The sequence below is a fragment of the Ochotona curzoniae genome, unplaced genomic scaffold, assembly GCF_017591425.1.
Source record: "Ochotona curzoniae isolate NIBS_2020 unplaced genomic scaffold, NIBS_Ocur_1.0 scaffold_4701, whole genome shotgun sequence".
Lineage (NCBI taxonomy): Eukaryota > Metazoa > Chordata > Mammalia > Lagomorpha > Ochotonidae > Ochotona > Ochotona curzoniae.
Genome location: NW_024467122.1, coordinates 41,247,658 through 41,265,670, shown reverse-complemented (window position 1 = coordinate 41,265,670; position 18,013 = coordinate 41,247,658). Strand labels below are relative to the sequence as shown.

Sequence of the window (18,013 nt, the reverse complement as noted above, 5' to 3'; positions counted from 1 at the left end):
AACCAAAAGGGAAAAAAGGCGCCGAGAAGCAGGGCCATTATGGGATGGCTGAGTGGGGCTCCCAAGGGAAAAAGACGGGTCCTGCCTTACCCGCCAATTGCTGTACAGTCTCTTCACCCGCCGATAATAGGCGTCTTTGTCCAGAGTTACAGCCATAGCCCCGGACACCGCTTCTCCGCGGGCTCCGACAATCACGCGAGGTCCCGGCTCCACCAACCGCTCTCGGGCCCGGAATCCCGCACTCTTCCAGTGACCCGGAAATATCGACCTCAAAGATGCCCTTTCCGCTTCCGGGTCTTGAGAGAGTGGTATTTTGTTTGTGTTTTTTTTTTTTCCTGTATTACTTTTTTTCTTAAAATTCTCTCCAGAGGATCGGGGCAGTCGGACGGAATGAACAATACTGGGAAATCAGCAAAACGTGCAACGCACAGGAGAGTCGGTTTTCGCGGGGTTTCTGGTCCAGTTCGCCCGAGCGCAGGCGACGGGCGTCATCACGTGGCGCGGCGGTGCCGCCCCTACTGCCCCGGGGCGGCGCGGGCTGTGACGCGCTGGTCCCGCCCCGCAGGGAGCGCCGCGCGCGGCCGCGCAGGCCACACCCCGTCGGCGCCGGCGGGGAAGCGGGAAACGCGGGGTGGACCCGGGAGCGCAGGGGCAAGACGGCCGCGTCCTGAGACGGGAGCCCGGGCCGGCCTGGGCGAGGACGCCGGCGTCTGCACGGCCTTGGGGCGGTTCAGATCCTCTAACCTAGGTCAGGTGCCCCGGAGCGAGCTAGCCAAGGGGCAGGACACAGCCAGGGGAGATGAAAGGATCAGGCTTCCTCCTGGAGCCATAGTGATAAGAAGGTGAGATGTAATAGTGGCTTGCAGGGGTGGGGGGCGGGAGGCTCCACAAACCTTGGTAGTTTCTCCCCATAACCGTGACCCCGAGTCCTGGCAGCGTCCTTTCAGCCGGTCTCTCCTCACTGCAGAAGTAACATTTTTCTACAGCTTCCCCCAAAAAGCAGTTATTTGAGGGCATTAGAAATAAAATGCGCTTGATTCTGGACAAAAAATTTTGCATTCTCTAGTTTTCTAAGAACATGGGAGTTTAGAAACACTTTACCTTTCATCTCAACTCATACCGTTATGTTTAGCAAGCTGGACATCTATATATATACCTTTTAGCAAATCAAATTAATTTTCAATTCTAAGGGAATTTGGTATGAACAAAGCTGAACTTTCAGAAAGTGGTGCTGAAATTCTCCATCATAAACATCATCTCTTACAATCTACTTACGTTGGGTTCAAGCAAATATATACGAGGGAGAGTGGAAAAGGATTAACTTAAATTTATTAATGCCAAGGGGAAGGAAGGGAACAGCTCCTGGGCCTCCAGCTGTGTCCACAGTTCGGCCAGGAACGGCTCTGCCGGAGACTAGGGCCAGCGCTACATAGTCTGTGGTTAATGGAGGCGACTCGGGAGGGGTGAGCGCACCAGCAGCTCTCGGCTCCTTGCCTTCCCCACAAACGAGGAAGTGGTCATGTATTATTTTAGGAGTTCCCCTGCCCACCCAATCCTCTCAAAATCGGGAGCAATCAGGTACAAGTTGGTTTGTTTTTTCCCTTTCCACCTCCTGGAGTCCTGGGTCTCCCCACATCTCCCCTGCCCTCCCATTTTTTTTTTTTTCATAGTCCAAGGGCCAGAGTAAATGAAAATACAGCAGCCACCCAAGCAATGGGGACCAGGCTGAGGCTTCAGTCGTCAGCATCTTCACTGGAGTCTGAGTTGGCTGGCATCATAGGATCATCAATGAGTGAGAAGTCCCTTTCTGAGCTATCGTAGCCCTGAGATAAGTCGTCATCCTCTTCATCCTCCTCCTCTTCATCCTCCTCCTCCGGCTGCAGGGGTGGCAACCGCAAGGCAGTACCAGAGGTGGTAGTCGCTGGTGAAGAGGGGTAGCCAGTGGCTCTCAAGCCTGGATGGTGATGGTGGTGATGGTGGGGGTGGGGGTGGTGGTGGTGGTGATGAAGCATGGTGTTGGAGTCTACATGAGGGGATGATGCTGCACCGCCCATCACAAATGGCATAAAAGGCAAAGAAGCAGAAGTGGCACTGCTGTGACCCAGAGATGACACAGACGGTAGGCCACCAGTGCCGTGCTGGAACGTGTTATGCAGAGGTAAGGACCCAGTGCTTCCTCCCTGCATCAGGGCCATCATCTTAGAAAGGTCTGGTCGCATCCTGCGGGTCCGCTTCTTGCTGCTCTCTGGGGTAACCGGCCCTGGCAAAACCCGGTTGAACACAGTTTCAGCATGGTGACCCTGGAAGGTAGAGACAGAAGACAGTGAAAAGGAAGGAGGGGTGCAGTGGGAAGAGAAACACAGAAGCTAACTGAGCCCAAGTTGATAAATGCTTTTTCACTGAATCTGCCCTAAATGAGGTGAAACAAGTATTGTGGGAGTAGGCTTTGGACAGTGGAAAGAGGGGAAGAGAAAATGCTGGCAGAAGCATTGTAATACTCAAGCTAAGATTAAGGATTTGATGCTGACATATGAACAGAGTCTTTGGCATTTCCCCCAAGGAACCATATTATACCTTTACTCTAGCCAACCATTTCAAATGTGCTTACCTTTGCTAATAAGGGGTCTAAGTAAGAGTGAATGAGACAGTATATGCACACTCAAGTGTCTCCTGATACAGACTGTTCACATGGTCTTAATGTGTGAGATGCAGTACAACTACATTGACAGAGTACTATCCGCAAGCATCACCTTCGAGAAGGACACATTCAACACAGTCAGATGGAGACTTTGGATACCCACAACATGAAAAAGATAGCTAGCTGCTCACCAAACTATCTGTTGAATTCTAAATGGCTGCTTCTGGATGTTCTGACTGTAAATTTTGATTAAGTTCAGCTGCAGCTGGAGATGATTCCTTTCAGTGCCTCTGCTTTGGTACTGGCCTGAGCACAATGTGGGGTAAACCGGGATTAAATGCAGATACCAACTGGTACCTGTATCTCGGCACTCTATTTCCCAATCTAAGCCTAACATCTGACATGGGAACACACCTTTAGAAACTAGAAGAACAAACATCCTTTTCTTGGTATAGTTCCTTTTCAATTTAGCTACAATGGCACCTAAACTCCTATTGGTCTTAGTAATAACAAATCTATATTAACTGTTAATTCTACATTAGGAATTCTGTATTATTCATATTATCATTTCCTGTGATTTCCTATGATTTATCCTTTTTAAAGTGATCAACTGAACTTATAAGGGAGTAGCAAAAATACCAGAGATAACAATAGGCAATACTGCAGAAAATCTTTTTTATAGACAGAAAGTTAAGACAGAAATGGAACTGTCCTTTGGCTGCCAGCCTTTCCCACACTGAACATTCTGCTTATTTTACTCTTGGTTCCACGAAGGCCAAGAGTGCAAAGTAAAACATACTACCAGAGTAACACTTTTACCCATATAGAAACAATAATCCTCAAAATCTCATGCCATTAGAATCTCAGCCATAAAAAAAATTATTCACCTGAACTTAATTTTATTAAAAGATCCACAATGTGATTCATAAAAAAATCAAATACACAATGATTAAAGCAAGTACACAAAGCTATAACCATTTTAAACAGCTGCTAGCAAGCCAAGGGATGAACTGTTTTCAAAATACTTGTATTGCACTGAAAAGGCCATTATACTTGAAGGAATGCTTTGTTAAATTTTGGTAGAAAGAAAAAAATTGCCAACTATACAAAGTGGTCTATATTCATGATAAAAGCATAAGGAACTTGGGAATTTTGAATGAACCAATGAACAAAACTCTTTGAGTGTTGGGAAACCCCACAATTCCCTCAGGAGAACCTCTACATTATTTCTGAAATATATTAAGGAAACCTCAAACAGTTCATGGCAAATTAGAGTTATCTTTTGTCCCTAAATGGCTGCAATGGTCAGAACTAACTACATGAAGCCAGCAGCCAGAAGCCTCTTCTGGGTCTCCCACATGAATGTAGAGTCCCAAGGCTTTGGGCCAATCTCGACTGCTTTCCCAGGCTACAAGCAGGGAGCCAGATGGAAGTGGTACCCATATGGGATGCTGATGTGTGTAGGCTGAGGATTAGCCAGTTGGACTGTTGCACTGGCCCCCATGATATCTTTCAATTTATCCACCAATTTTCTGAAGGCTCCTCATATAGGATTATAAAACTTTTAAGAGATTACCTACTTTAAAATCCTCACTTTTCAAGAAGTGCAAATTTAAGAAGTTAAAGAATTTGCCCCAAATCCCTTAGTTGCTATAAAAACAGCTAATTCTTATTTTATGCTTAAAGTGCTAAAATTTATTTTTAGAATTTTATGCTTATTGAGATAACGACAGCACTAGATTGCAAGAATGCCAGTAAATATACTGTTTTCCTTACTGAATTTAAGAGAATTTTTCTCAGAATTGGTTGCTTTATAATTTAATGTCACTTTACTATATATATATGTGTGTGTGTGTGTGTATAATGTATAATTTCATGGTTGCTTTATAACATAATGGTTGAAAACATTATAATACCACAGCCACTGTGGGCAGAGTGGTAATGCTCATCTCACCTTTTTGCCATTCCTAGAGTTAGCTGTCTGGACTGGTTCCATTCCCAAACAATTCAAGTCAGCCTTATTATTTTTTTTACATCTCTGCCATTTCTGTTTTCTGCGATCCTCCATGTACTGGAATAGAAAACTATGGGTTATCCTAGAGGAACAGAAATATTCTCTGAAGTAAATAAATTCTAGAAATTAACTATTAGTATCTTATTTAACAAACAAATGGTTATCACAGGTAAAGGTTTGGTCCTAGTAGAAAACTGCCATTAAATGAATCTCTTTTTAAAAAATTAGGCGATTCACATACTAGTTTTATAGTAAATATCAGCTTAGCACTTAGTGCTTTGACATTGTTTCATTTTAATCTTCATAATTATTCTACGAGGCAGGAAGACCAAGTATTATTACCCTTATCTTGCAGATGTAAAAACAAAGATATAAAACGGCATGCTTTCCCTCTCACACAGCTTAAATACCAAGGGAATTACTGTAAGTCTTGCTCGATGGAACTGCCACTCACCGCTAGAAATCGGGGATCAACAGCAAACTCTGGATGACCCTGTAACCACATCTCCAGTTCAGCCCGGCGAGGGGCATCCTCACCCACCAGCAAAGTACCATCCACCTTATTGATGACAGGGATCCGGGTCTCCAGGTCCACATCAAGGTGATTAGGCTCTTCCATGCATTCCACCTCCAGCTGCAAACCCAGAATCCACCCCCATGAGCACATACTCTTCAGGGAAGGGGAAGGAGGGGGAACAGAGCCAATGGTAGTCAAGCGATAATGCCCTCCAGTCCCTCAATCCCAACTGCCTTCAGCAATTACTGGGAACAGTTAAGAGCGTATCTAGTCATCATGCTTCTTCATCACTTACTTCCATTAGCTTCTTTCTGTTCCCCTTCTTCTTGTGAAACAGCGGATGTCCATCTCCGATGACTCCATTAGCCATCAACTTGTGCTTCTGGAATGTTAACTTCAATCCTTCCTCCTAGGAAACAACCCGCCCACCCAAGACATGATATGGCATAAGCTTTTAAAAGTAAAGATTTACACTTTAGGGGATTTGGACTTAGGGTCATTCTCTGGCTCAGTGAGGGTGAGAAAGCAGAACAATCTGATTAAAGCTGAAAAAAAAAAAAAAGAAAAATACACCTTATGTACTTTTTTCTTAGAAAGATCTCATTTCTGGAAGCTAGTGCCCCTCAGGTAGACTAACGAGAAGTATAGTTTACTTCAATAGCACCCAGGCAGGGTAAAACTCCTGTCCTGGTGCCTCAGTATTAGCATGGCAACTCATCACAGGGGCAACACCTTGCTATGCTTGCCACATACTAATTTAAGCAACTTTACTTGACTTTTACATTATTTACTGACTAGCTAATAAGGATGGGTAGGGAAGGGGATCAGGAAATAAAAATTTCCATCTACAGAACACTTTAAAAACCCAATACTAATTTCACAATTAAGGCCTCCTTTTACATTTTAATAAGCTTTATTACTTCAGGTGTCACTTTGCCAGCTTTCCCATAATCTGACCTAAATTTCAAAAACAGGCCTGGCATTGTTTGCAATGCTGGATTCCTGGATCAGAGTGCGAGTCCGAGCCCTGGCTGCTGTATGTACAATCCAGCTGCCTGTCAATACCTCTGGGAAAGCAGCAGATGCTGCCCCCGGGCATTTCTACCCCTGCCAGCCACATGGGAGATCAGGGTGGAATTCTGGGCACCTCATTATCACCTGACCCAGACTTGGCTGCTGAGGACTCTGGGGAGTGAGTGAGTAGAAGATGTATCTTTCTTTCCTCCTCTTTCTCACTTTGCCTTTCAGGTGCAGATAGAGAAATAAGCCAACAAAAAAGTTGTGTCAATTAAGTTTCCAGCAGAGTCATGGTTCCTTTTCCTCCTGTCCTCAGGAGATCCCCTTCCCTTACTTCAGAGACTTCCCTAATGGATCTTTGTGAGCTCTAATTACTTTTCTCCTCTCATTTCTAAAGTTAGCTAACCAAGTATGTTCTCTTTAGTGAAACTCATTAACAAGAACAGTGGCCCCTTTTCCCACTTTGCAGTGTCTAAAATGGTGAGCTTACATCTTTGATCTGAACGGTAAACTCCTTCTCATCCATGCCTCGGCGGAGCTTGGTGAACTGAGCTGCTGCTGTGGTGACGGCAGACGTGTCCTCCTCTGCCATGGAGGCTGCACTGCTACTCCGGGGTGTGGGCACTGGAGAATCACCGTATTCTCCAGGGGTCAATGAGGGACTATCTAATAAGTGGTTGCCTGGCCCCAACATGCCTCCTGCTATCGCTTCCTGGTTCCTGCGGCTCGAAGGCCACTTCCCTGAGAGTACAGCCTGGCAGACGAGGTCAATACGGTTTATCAGGACACGATCCTGAGTGGTGAAAAAGAAAGAAATACCATTTAAATCAAAGTCTTGATACTCTTGATTCTCTGTTACACAACACTGAAGTTATCACCAAGATGGGTAAAATCACAAGACAGAAAAGAGAGAAGTAATACTATCAAAAACCTAAGCAATCCAACTGAATGCAAAGTTCTGCACTGAACATAAAAATAAACCAAAACCTTCTGTCGCTTATTCCCTGGATGTAATGTTTCACTTTATTTCTGCACACTGCATGTTCAGCTTTGAGGCTGTTATTACCTTGGGCCACTCAGAAGCTCTTTGTCTTTCCTGCAGCAGCAAAAGCTCAGGGGTCATTTGTTCTCCATCTTCATTTGGGAATCCATCTTGGGACATAGTAAGGGACAGGAGACTCTCTTCATCATAGAGCTTTGAGCGGGAATGGTCAGCAGCTAGAAGTCACATGGAGTGTATGAGCAAAGATAGGAGAGTAATGTTATATGGGAGTGGTATTACATGGGCTTTGAATAAAGGCCCAAAGAAGACCAGATCTCTTTTGACATGTAACCAAATCAAAACTCAAATCTCTCAAGAGGTTGCCTTTAGTAAAAAAAAAAAAAAAAAGGGAAAGAGCAGAGGGAGAACAGGAAAAAGGGACAACAGTCAGTAACTTTCACTCACTTAGCTTTTCTTCCTTCTCATCTTCACTCTCATCAGTGCTGGAGCTGGAGCTGGATGAGGAGGAGGAGGAAGAGGATGATGGTGACAGCTTGCTCAAGTCCAGCTCAGAGTCTGAATCATCCTCATCCTCCAGTTTGACTGGTGGAATACTCCGGGGAACCAGAGGGGTGGTATCAGAGGGGGCTACATGCACCTCATAGTCTTGTGGGGTTGGTCGGCTCCTGGCCACCACCTCATGCTCTAGCTTTAAAGTCAGACTCTCCAGACTGGGGACCTGGGCAGCTGTCTCCTCTGGTGACTTTTCAACAGGAGCATCTGGACGCAGGGACAACGGTGAGGCAGTGCGCGAGGTATACTGCTGGTGGAGCAGTGGAGTAGAGCAGCGTGACAGGGATGGAGCTGGTGCTCCTGCCTGATGGTTCTGCATGTAATTCATTCGGGCAGCAAGAAAAGAGAAGTCTGGGTCCTGCATGATGTTGCAGTCTGTTTGGCTCACCCCATGGCGGGCTGCCCCTCGTAGTAGCTCCCCATCATGCCGAACAGGCTCCCACCATTTGGGCAATTCAGGACCTGGAGGCTGACACAATGCCAGCCGATCTTCCAAAAGAGGGTGACATAAAACTTGTTCCCTTAAGCGTCGAAGCAACTCAATACGGTAAAGAGTCCGTGAGGCCCTCTCCTCAGTGATGGGCTCAATGAACAGGTTAGGGTCGGGGGGTTCTGCAAGAGAAAAGGATGGAAACCAAAATGAACGAAGAGCTGTTGTGTCACCACCCATCTCAACTCACCCTAACTCTCCAACCCAGCTTACCATCTCCAGCTGCTGGGGGCAGGCGGCATACTTGACGGCACATGGCCACAAAGCCATGGAAGTACTTGGTAAGGCTTTCATCTGTTTTTTTGTCTAGTCGGGCAAAAGTGCGGAAGCGATCCCAATGGAACTGCATGGTGTCAGGGTCATATTCCACACCAAAGGTAGATACTACTCGATAGAAATCAGTTTGTTCACGCCTTGTCCATCTACAAAGGGAAGAGGGGTATGGAAACAGTGATCAGGAGAACACAGGAAAACTGGTCACTTCTTAGTGTGGCTTTAGAGTGCCAAAAAGCACAATATTACAGCAGAGGAATGGAAAAACGAAACTCCAAAGGACCATTGAGAGGTCTTATATAGCATCTAAGAATTATCAAGCTAGAAATAACAAAACTGTTTACACAGTCCCACAGGTATAACAGTTCCAGACAGAAAAGATGACCCCTCTGAAGGTTAATCCAAATGTATCCTTCCTAAGATGGTTCTTAGTATAGAGCCTGCGTAGAAGACATATACCACAGCCCACATGCCTAGCTATGTTTTACCGTTGCTGCTTCTCACGCCGTGCTATTTCTTTCAGCTTGAAGGCTGCTTCACAACGCCGCCGTCGCCGATCCCCACGTTCAGCAGCCTCTATCTTCATCTGCTCTCTCTTGTAGCTGCGCTGGTAGGCTGTTACCAGGCGCCTGAGCCTAGCAGTGAGGGCAGAGCCTGGAGGCCAGAATAGATGGCCTGGCTGTTGGGTCACCTGGGCTGTGAGAAACAAAGTGGAATGAACAAGAAGTACAGCTATTATGCTGATATTTCAACCCACCCTAAGGCAAAGCTTTTTAAGAATCCCAGGATAAGAGAGAATTCAGTCAACAAGTTCCCAATCCCACCACCCCACACAAAATTGTACTAATTGACCTAGAAGTTTACCTTCATCTCCATCAATCACTGAGATCTCCTCATCCATCATCATCAAGGGATCACCCTAGAGAAGGAGATCCACCCCAGAGGATGGAGGGGGGAGTAAAAGGGGAGGAAGTTGGCACTCTGAAATCACTTACTTGTATGTGTCCTTCTATGGCACCAAGGATCAATAAAGACGTCTAACAAAATGAACCCTCACAAAAATTTGGAAATGACTAGCTAAAGGAATAAGCAAGTAGAACCAGACAGGTAGTTCTTATTAATGGATCAAAAATAATGGGACTGAGGAATTCAGTCAAAGAACAGCCTTCAATATCAAGCTTGGGTCCCTGATCTCTATCAAGCCATCCCTGATCTCCCCCCAGGCGACCATATGATCTTCTCCATAAACATTAGATATTCTCAGTTTTTCTTTTCCATTTTATATTCTAATATGCCTCAATATTCAAAGAATTGGAGAATCTTAACTATTTAGTAATGGAGAAAAGCTAAATACAAATGAGAATCCCTTACCTCATCATCTTGATCCTTCGGTGGACCCTGGAGGGGTTTATATTCAGGATCCTCACAATCCTTATCAAAGTCAACCCTAAAATTATTCAGAGGCATAAGCAAATATTAAAAATGTCTTCTATCACTAAGAGGGACATAGGATGAAGACCTGGCCAGTTAGGTACAGCATCTAACAACACAAGAAATTACAATAAACCAACAAAGTGACACTCACAATTGCCTGTATTTGAAATCCAACACTTTGATAAGAATGCACCCTTTACAGCCTTTTTATTGTTTAATCTATCCTTTGCCACTTTCAAAACTTTTACTCTTTATTATGTCATTTGAATGGTCCATGCTTTTTGTTCGTTCTACCACGATCCATTATGCAGTCAGGTGACATAATATATAATTTCCAGTGCATAAATGATCCAACTTTCTTTGAGGATTCTATGCTAAGCAAACTGAAATTGTGATCATCAATTTAAAAAAAACCTAAACTGTGTATGAATATGAAGGTATTTACCAAGTAGGCCAACCATTTCACATGCCCCTCAGGTTTTCATGTGAGAAGTTTTGTTTAACTCACTGGCACCCAAGCCAGGGCAACACTGCCCTACCTGGTGGCTCGGTATTAGCATGGCAACTCATCACTGGGGCATGTATCAAGGCTGAACAAATACCTTATACATCAGGTAGCACTGGAAGATGATAAATCAGGGCTGAAATTGCCTTGTATTATAATATATAGGCAACATACATTGAGCGGACTGCTGTATTTCAAGACAACAATCACCTATTTTCTCAGTTATGGCTATGCAGAAAAGTATGATAAAGAGAATCAGAACAGCAATGAATCAATGAGTCACTTGGGTGTTACACTGATTTTCATCCTTGGTTGCTTCTCAGGACATCCCGTACTTTATGTCCATTAACAAGTCCTAACTGCTAGTTCAAATCTTTATAAGGATTTACCATTCACTGAGTATAATCACCATTAAGAATCCGGGTCAGGGGTCAGGCACGGTAGCCTAATAGCTAAAGTCCTCACCTTACATGTGCTGGGATCCAATAGGGGCACCAATTCATGTTCCAGCATCCCCGCTTCCTATCTAGCTCCCTGCTTGTGGCCTAGGAAATTCAGTCAAGGACGGCCCAAAGGATGGGATCCTGCGCCAGTGTGGGAGACCCGGAAGAGGCTCTGGGCTCCTGGCTTCAGATTGGCTCAGCTCTGGCTGTTGTGGCCACTTGGGGAGTAAATCATCGGACGGAGGATCTTTCTCTGTCTTTCCTCCTCTCTGTATATCTTACTTTCCAATAAAAATAAAATAAATCTTAAAAGGAAATAATAAATCTTAAAAAAAAAAAAGAATCCGTGTCAGGGGAGCTATGTTGTCTCACAGGACAAACCTTTATAGGTTGAACACAAAGCTTTCAGAGAACCAAATCCAATGCTTACCCTTCTACTATGTCAGAAAAATTATCCAACACTCGATGTTCTGCTGCAATGGCTTTATCATCTGGCCGGCCAGCCTTTTCTAGAAAACATAAGGCTGGGTCTGCCCTCATAGTATTATATTTCTCATAGCCTATAAGAAACAAGAGCCAGAAGTTGAAGGAAATCAGAGATTCATTTTGCCTGTATGTTTATATGGAAGCTATGGAATAATTAGAATGTGTGTTATTAGGCTCATGATCCATAATACAGTTAAAATGTTGTATTATATTACCGTACTTAACATCTTACAACAATTTAGAATCATGAACACATTTAAACTAGTGATTGCTAATAGGAATTTAATCAAAGAGGAGCAAACATTTGGCACACTGGTTAAGAAGTTGCTTGGAATACCCCAGTTCCATGTCAGAGTGCACTGCACAAGTCTCAGTTGTGCTTTCAATTTCACCTTCCTGTTAATGAGTAACCCTGAGAGGCAGCAAGTGATGGATCTCTGCCACCCATGTGGAAGACCTGAATTGAATCCCAGGTTCCTGGCTTTGATTGGGTCTGGGCCCAGCCCTATCTATTGTGGATAATTCGAGAATTAAACTGGAGAAGGAAATCTCCTAAAGAAATTTAGTCAAAGAATTTCTACATTAGGGTGATAGATTCATAGAACCATTTAAATGGTAATCTTTCTATCATAATTCTTGCTACACAGAAGGAGAAATAAAGCCAAATAATTTAAGGAGAGGTCATATGTCCTCAATTGAAGAATAACAAACTTACCCTTCTACATAGTGACTCTGAATATTTGATGAACACACTCCAGTATAAGTGAATTCTTTTATATAATACCTGTGTCTTGCAAGTAAATCTAAGACAAATACTCACGATTTTTATCTCATTAAAGTCAACAAATGTGTAGGTCAACTATCACTAATTTTGTGTTATTTGACAGAAAACTATTTTTAGAAAAAGAAAAGTTTTCTAATTCATGAACTTAGTGGGCTGGAAATTAGCACAAAATGCTTTTAGTGCCTGTGATTTGTTATGGGATTAAACTGCATGAGTATATTCGCTTCTTGTATCCTATTTTTGCTTCAAATGAAACACTGCTGCTCATACCTACTGACTGCTGAACATTTACACAACTGGGACACATGGATAAATAGAACACTTTCAACATGCCACAAAAAGTCACACAAAATAAGTGTGGTCCTGTTAGTACATGAGTAGGCATTTATTACCTCCCCTGATTTGTGGAACCTTAACTTAGACATCACGACATACAATGGCCTACCATAATGTTAATCATGATTATGCAACAGATGGTAGGCTCCCTACCTTGAGATTTAACTATCCACTTGGTCATTCTTAAGCATTTATTTATAGCAACTAGTGATTTTGGTCTGGATATTTAGGAACTCAAGTATAAAGAGATTTCTAGTCAGAAATAAACCTATAGCACATCAATCATAGAACTCATTTACTGGTCATGAGCTTTTCACTAAATGTTTTACAAATGAACCTAAATCTTAAATGAGAAAGAAATTAAGCTACAAGAAGGCACCTACCATGTTTAAAGACTCCAATGAGGAGGGATTTGTCAGCTTCACTGTCCCACCATGTTGTTGGAACCTCCAGCTGATCCACTACTGGGAACCATATGTCAATCTCACTAGAGACACAAGAGGGCAGAGTCACCAAAGCAATGCTTGAAATTAAAGCGATAATCCTTAGAAAGATTAACACAGTTATTTCCCTTAATCTAGTAAATAAATACAATCACGTATCTGCCTTAATTCCTAACCAACAGTATCAAATACAGGATTAAAGACCGGATTTATAAATTTAAATTAACAGGTATCTCAAAGGACAACAGAGAATGAAATAAGCCACTAAATCTTTCTGGGAATAAGGCAGAACAGAGCAAAAAGTAAAAATTACAGCGAAACCATACCTGGCAATGGCACCCCCTAACACTTTCTCTGCCTGGTCTCCAATAACCTCTTGCCTCAGGTAGTACAACATTCGTACACGCAACAGTACCCTGGAAGGAAGCAAGGAAGGAAAGAAGAAGAGCTAACTCATTAACAGTGTAGAAAGTTTGGGCTGGAAAATCTCTTTGCTAAATTCTATTCTTACTTGTTACACTGATGCTTCAAGTGCTTTTTGTAACTCTCATCTTGGAACAAAGTGTCAGGGTTATACTTCCGTATCCAATCTGCTTTATGGATATCAAATGTGCTTTGTGATTTTACTTTTTTTCCTTTGCGTCCACGGGGCACAGGGATAGACAGACCTGGCAAAGGAGAGATGTCCAAGACTTGGATTGAGAAAAACCCTTGGAACTGCACAGGGACTAAATAACCGATAAGAGAGATGAGCAGGAAAGAGTTGATAATTACCTGAATGATTCTGCAATTCTTTTGTCTTGCCATTCTCAGCAGGGCTGATCAAGTCCCAAATGAAGCCCTTGATGTTTTCATCTCCACGGTAGTGTAGAAGACAGTAGACAAGGATGGCCCGGCAAATTGTCTCCACATCTCGTTCAGTCATACGTCGCTTAAAGCGTCCATGAGACAAAATATCTCGCCACCGTCCCCAACTCAACAACAGAAAACAAAACCATATTATTTTTTTTTCCTGGGAACACTAATTCAACAAGAATTACCCCTAGGAATAACAGCTTCCAAAATGAACGATGGAAAAGATCTTGAGCAGTACAGTCATAGAAAAGCAAGAGTCAACTCCCTTCACTGTAAAGATTTCTCAGATTCTCCCCTCTCCCTTTATATGTGGCCTCCAATTTGAAAGGTAAGCCATGGGTCAGTCAGGATTGAGATAGGGCACTTCTCATTGTAAGGTCTTACCCATACACCAGCAGGTGTTTTTCCACCCGAAAGCAATCAGTGCGCCCATAGGCATGATGACGGTCATGTCTTCGGGAGCGCGGTCGCTCATCGTCTTCACTTTCCAGATCAGAAAACTCTACCAGGTCATCATCTTTCAGTGTGCTGAAGTGACGGGTCTGTTTTCGTACTCTAGGTGTGTCAATCACTAAGTTGTTCTATGTAGAAGAAAGAAGAATTAGTTGTCTCTTGATATGCTCAAGAGAAGAGAAATAAGGACAATTAAGTTACGAAATAACCTTGGTCATAACATATGTAGAAAACCAAAGACATTTTCCAAGGACATTTAAAATAATCTTCAAGTACTCAGGAAGCCACTGCAACTGGTAGATATCAAAGTACATTTCTGGGGCCTCTTAGGTTAGAGTGTTTCTAGAACAGTCCCTCCATATATACCACCATAAACTGATATCAACAAAGAATCAGAAAAACTATGGAGACTCCTGAAAGTTGTGGGACTATTTGTATTTCTTCTCTAAAGGAACAGTAAACTCACCTTGCTATTCAGCAGATCCATGTCTAGGTCTGCCTTTTTGGCCCACTTCTGCCAAAAGTTGGGGTCATCTAGAGAAATGTCTGTCCTATTTTCAGAAGCAACAAAGCTTGCCTAGTAAGGAAAAAAAAAGGAAAGTTAAGTTTCTGCATTTGAAAGACAGAAAGGGAGAGGGAGAGCAAGGCTATGCATATCTGCTGGTTCACTCCCCATATACCCACAACAGCTAGCTCAATCCAGGAAGACTACATGGCTGACAGGGAACCAAGTACTCAAGCCATAGCCTGCTGTATCCCACGGCACACATGAGCAGGAAGACAGTAACCAGAACAGTTGGGACACAAACCAGGCAAGCTGATATGGGAGATAGTGGTGCCCTCACCAGTGCACCAAAATTTTGGCCTCTGTAGTTACATTTAAAAAAAAAACATTTAAATTCTATAGATTTGTGGTCCCATCCCTGCATTACCACCTTTTTGCACAAACAGGGCATACCTTAGCGAAGGTCGAACCTTTTCCTTCAGATTCAATGGTAATGGTTGTAGTTCGTCTTAACAAAATTTGGTCAATATCTTCTTCACAAAACTTGGAGCCCTCATCATCTTCTTCCATTATGGCTGCATATGCACCTTTTCTTAAGAGATCTTCAATTTCTTTCTTAGAAAATTGTTGGATCTGCAAAACACAACGGAAAGATGAAAAGGCTACTAGAACAGCATTATCCTTTTTTTTAAAAAAAAGAATACTATTTTGAAAGAGTTACAAATAGAGAGAATGATAAAGAGAAATTTGTTCCATCTGCTGGTTCACCCTCCAGATAGCCAAAACAGCTGGGGCTGGGCAAGATGGACGCTGGGAGCCAGGAGTCTCATCCAGGTCTCCTACACATGTGGCAGAAGGCCAAACATTCAGGCCATCTGCTGCTGCTTTTCCCAGGCCATTAGCAGGGAGCTAAATTACAACTGGTGCAGTTGGGACACAAACTTTCCCCATGTGGGATGCTGGCATCCTGGCTTCATCTGCCTCACAATGTCAGCCCCATAGCATAGCAGTTCAATTATTATATCATAAGAAATAATTAAAAAAAGAAATGTGTGAAAAACTTAAAAAAAGAATAAAAAGTCTAAGTAGGGTACTCAGACTCCTGATAAAAATAGCCTTTATTTCCCACTATCATTAAGAATCACTACCAACTTGTCCACAAACTAAGAAAACTCACTCCAGTGATGTTGCCATCTCGACCACTCATAGACTGAAGTACAGCCTTATCCAATCCTAACTTGAGGCTAGCCTTATCAAACATCTCTCGCTCATATGAATTACGAGTGATGAGACGATACACTTTCACAGCTTTGCTCTGCCCAATTCGATGACACCGTGCTTGGGCCTGGTTTAGGGGAGAGTGAAGCAAAAGATAACATAAAATTAGGTGGTTAAAAGGAAATAATATAGCAATTTTTTTTTACATTTATAAAACAGCTATGTTAGCATGATAAAGCCAAAAGTTCCATATTGTAGATCGGGGGTAATCAAATTATACAGTCTCCATGGACATCTGTTTCTGTAAATAAAAGTCTACTAGAAAAGTCTTGCTAATTCATTAAGTACTGTCAATGGCTCTTTTTCTGCTACAATGGTAGACCTGAGTGCTTGCTACACAGTCAATATGGCTCAAAGACACAATATTCATTACTGTTTATGGTACTCCTGTATTAGAAAAAGCTTGCTGACTCATCACCCCTAGGTAAGTAAATAATTCTATACCCTTCTGAGGGAGCGGTTTAAGAGACCCAGATCTTATTGAAAACTTCCAAGTTAGGTAGCTAGTCTCAAAGATAGTAATCCTTCACCTGAAGGTCATTTTGTGGGTTCCAGTCAGAATCAAAAATGATGCATGTGTCAGCAGCAGTAAGATTAATACCAAGTCCACCAGCACGTGTGCACAATAAGAAGACAAAACGGTCTGAGTCAGGCTTGCTGAACCGGTCAATAGCAGCCTGCCGAAGGTTGCCTCTGACCCGCCCATCAATACGTTCATATAAGTACCTGTAGTGGAGGTAGAGGAAGGAAAGAGGGGGAGTCAATAAAAACCTACACATAGCAAGAAACCAAGAAAGCTGGATGAGACGGATATCCCTAGCTGGCCCAAAACCATGTTGTAGAGTTGAAACAAAATGTCTTAGGTATTTCTTTTACTGCAACTGGTTAACTCTAATAAAACCCAGGCCCTCTTACTACTCATAGCTTTAGGAGGATACAGTAATCACAAGACTGGAATGACTCTTTTCTTACCTCCTCTGGATTAGATAATCCTCTAGAATATCTAGGCAGCGTACCATCTGGGAGAAGATCAGCACTTTATGGCCGCCAGCTTTAAGTTTTGGAAGTAACTTGTCAATAAGAACCAATTTGCCAGCGGAACGAACCATGGCCTGCAGATGGAAGTCATGAGGTATAATGTGGCAAGCTTCTCGAAATTCAGTTAGGATTTTTTCTTCTGCACCTGCCAAAAGAAAAAAAAATTAAATTTGATACTGACATTCAGTGGAACAGATTAATCTATTTTGATGGCTTATTTAACACTACAAAGTAAAAAGGTAATCTTATTGGAGATCAATTTTTCTTCCACACAGATTTTAAGAACCCAAAATGCATAAATCATCTTTGTGGTACACAAAATATTCTAAGGAAGGCAGGTCTTTCTTGGGAAATGTTAGTAGAAAATATGTAAATGTGTGGATAGATAAGGACTAGAATGAAATGCATAAGCCACCATCACCATCCTCTAAGCAACCCTAAAGACAGCAAAATAGAGTATTAATGAGGACATTTATCTAAAGAACAGAAAAGCTCAGCTCTTACTCTTGAGATTCTAAATACTAAATCCCATTTTGTTTTGGAGATTATACAGGATCAAAAGAACAGAAAGAGTAAGAGAAAAATATTCAGCTCAGAATCTTTTTGAAAAGGCAGACTTATTATTTTTTTTTTAAGATTTATTTATTTTTATTGGAAATGTAGATATACACAGAGGAGGAGAGACAGACAGGCTGATCACACTCCAAGAGGCTGCAATGGCTGGAGCTGAGCCAATCAGAAGCCAGGAGCCAGGAGCCAAGAGCTTCTTTCAAGGTCTCCCACGTGGGTGCAGGGTCCCAAGCCTATGGGCCATCCTTGACTGCTTTCCCAGGCCACAAGCAGGGAGCTGGATGGGAAGCAGGACTGCCAGGATTAGAACCGGTGCCCATATGGGATCCTGGCACATTCAAGGCAAGGACTTCAACCACTATGCTACTGTGCCGGGACC

The 18,013-nt window shown here is 42.8% G+C and overlaps 2 protein-coding genes and 2 non-coding genes across 12 annotated transcripts in view; all 4 read right to left on the bottom strand.

Moving 5' to 3' along the window:
* SUPT16H (SPT16 homolog, facilitates chromatin remodeling subunit) overlaps positions 1-501 on the bottom strand; it is a 33,932-nt gene extending 33,431 nt beyond the window's left edge. The window contains exon 1 of the mRNA XM_040968337.1: positions 91-501. Within this exon, the coding sequence (XP_040824271.1) occupies positions 91-156 (66 nt within the window). The 5' untranslated portion in view covers positions 157-501. The remainder of the gene's footprint in view (positions 1-90) is intronic.
* Positions 502-1,312: 811 nt separating this feature from the next.
* Positions 1,313-18,013, bottom strand: part of CHD8 (chromodomain helicase DNA binding protein 8) — a 73,936-nt gene continuing 57,235 nt past the window's right edge. For 6 of the 9 annotated variants that reach the window (XM_040969857.1, XM_040969861.1, XM_040969862.1 and 3 more), the window contains 22 exons: positions 16,999-17,209; positions 16,557-16,752; positions 15,926-16,093; positions 15,202-15,381; positions 14,710-14,820; positions 14,175-14,371; positions 13,710-13,909; positions 13,447-13,627; positions 13,262-13,351; positions 12,876-12,979; positions 11,317-11,446; positions 9,876-9,951; positions 9,369-9,423; positions 8,993-9,200; positions 8,445-8,653; positions 7,634-8,353; positions 7,253-7,404; positions 6,677-6,979; positions 5,465-5,578; positions 5,107-5,286; positions 4,593-4,709; positions 1,313-2,300 (listed from right to left, as the gene is read on the bottom strand). In XM_040969857.1, the coding sequence (XP_040825791.1) occupies positions 1,734-2,300; positions 4,593-4,709; positions 5,107-5,286; positions 5,465-5,578; positions 6,677-6,979; positions 7,253-7,404; positions 7,634-8,353; positions 8,445-8,653; positions 8,993-9,200; positions 9,369-9,423; positions 9,876-9,951; positions 11,317-11,446; positions 12,876-12,979; positions 13,262-13,351; positions 13,447-13,627; positions 13,710-13,909; positions 14,175-14,371; positions 14,710-14,820; positions 15,202-15,381; positions 15,926-16,093; positions 16,557-16,752; positions 16,999-17,209 (4,469 nt within the window). In that variant the 3' untranslated portion in view covers positions 1,313-1,733. The remainder of the gene's footprint in view (positions 2,301-4,592; positions 4,710-5,106; positions 5,287-5,464; positions 5,579-6,676; positions 6,980-7,252; positions 7,405-7,633; positions 8,354-8,444; positions 8,654-8,992; positions 9,201-9,368; positions 9,424-9,875; positions 9,952-11,316; positions 11,447-12,875; positions 12,980-13,261; positions 13,352-13,446; positions 13,628-13,709; positions 13,910-14,174; positions 14,372-14,709; positions 14,821-15,201; positions 15,382-15,925; positions 16,094-16,556; positions 16,753-16,998; positions 17,210-18,013) is intronic. The other 3 variants (XM_040969864.1, XM_040969863.1, XM_040969866.1) reach the window with 3 other exon arrangements.
* Positions 5,788-5,895, bottom strand: LOC121149686. The gene has a single exon (XR_005882822.1). It is a non-coding gene; the product is annotated as a small nucleolar RNA U6-53/MBII-28 (small nucleolar RNA).
* Positions 10,407-10,516, bottom strand: LOC121149685. The gene has a single exon (XR_005882821.1). It is a non-coding gene; the product is annotated as a small nucleolar RNA U6-53/MBII-28 (small nucleolar RNA).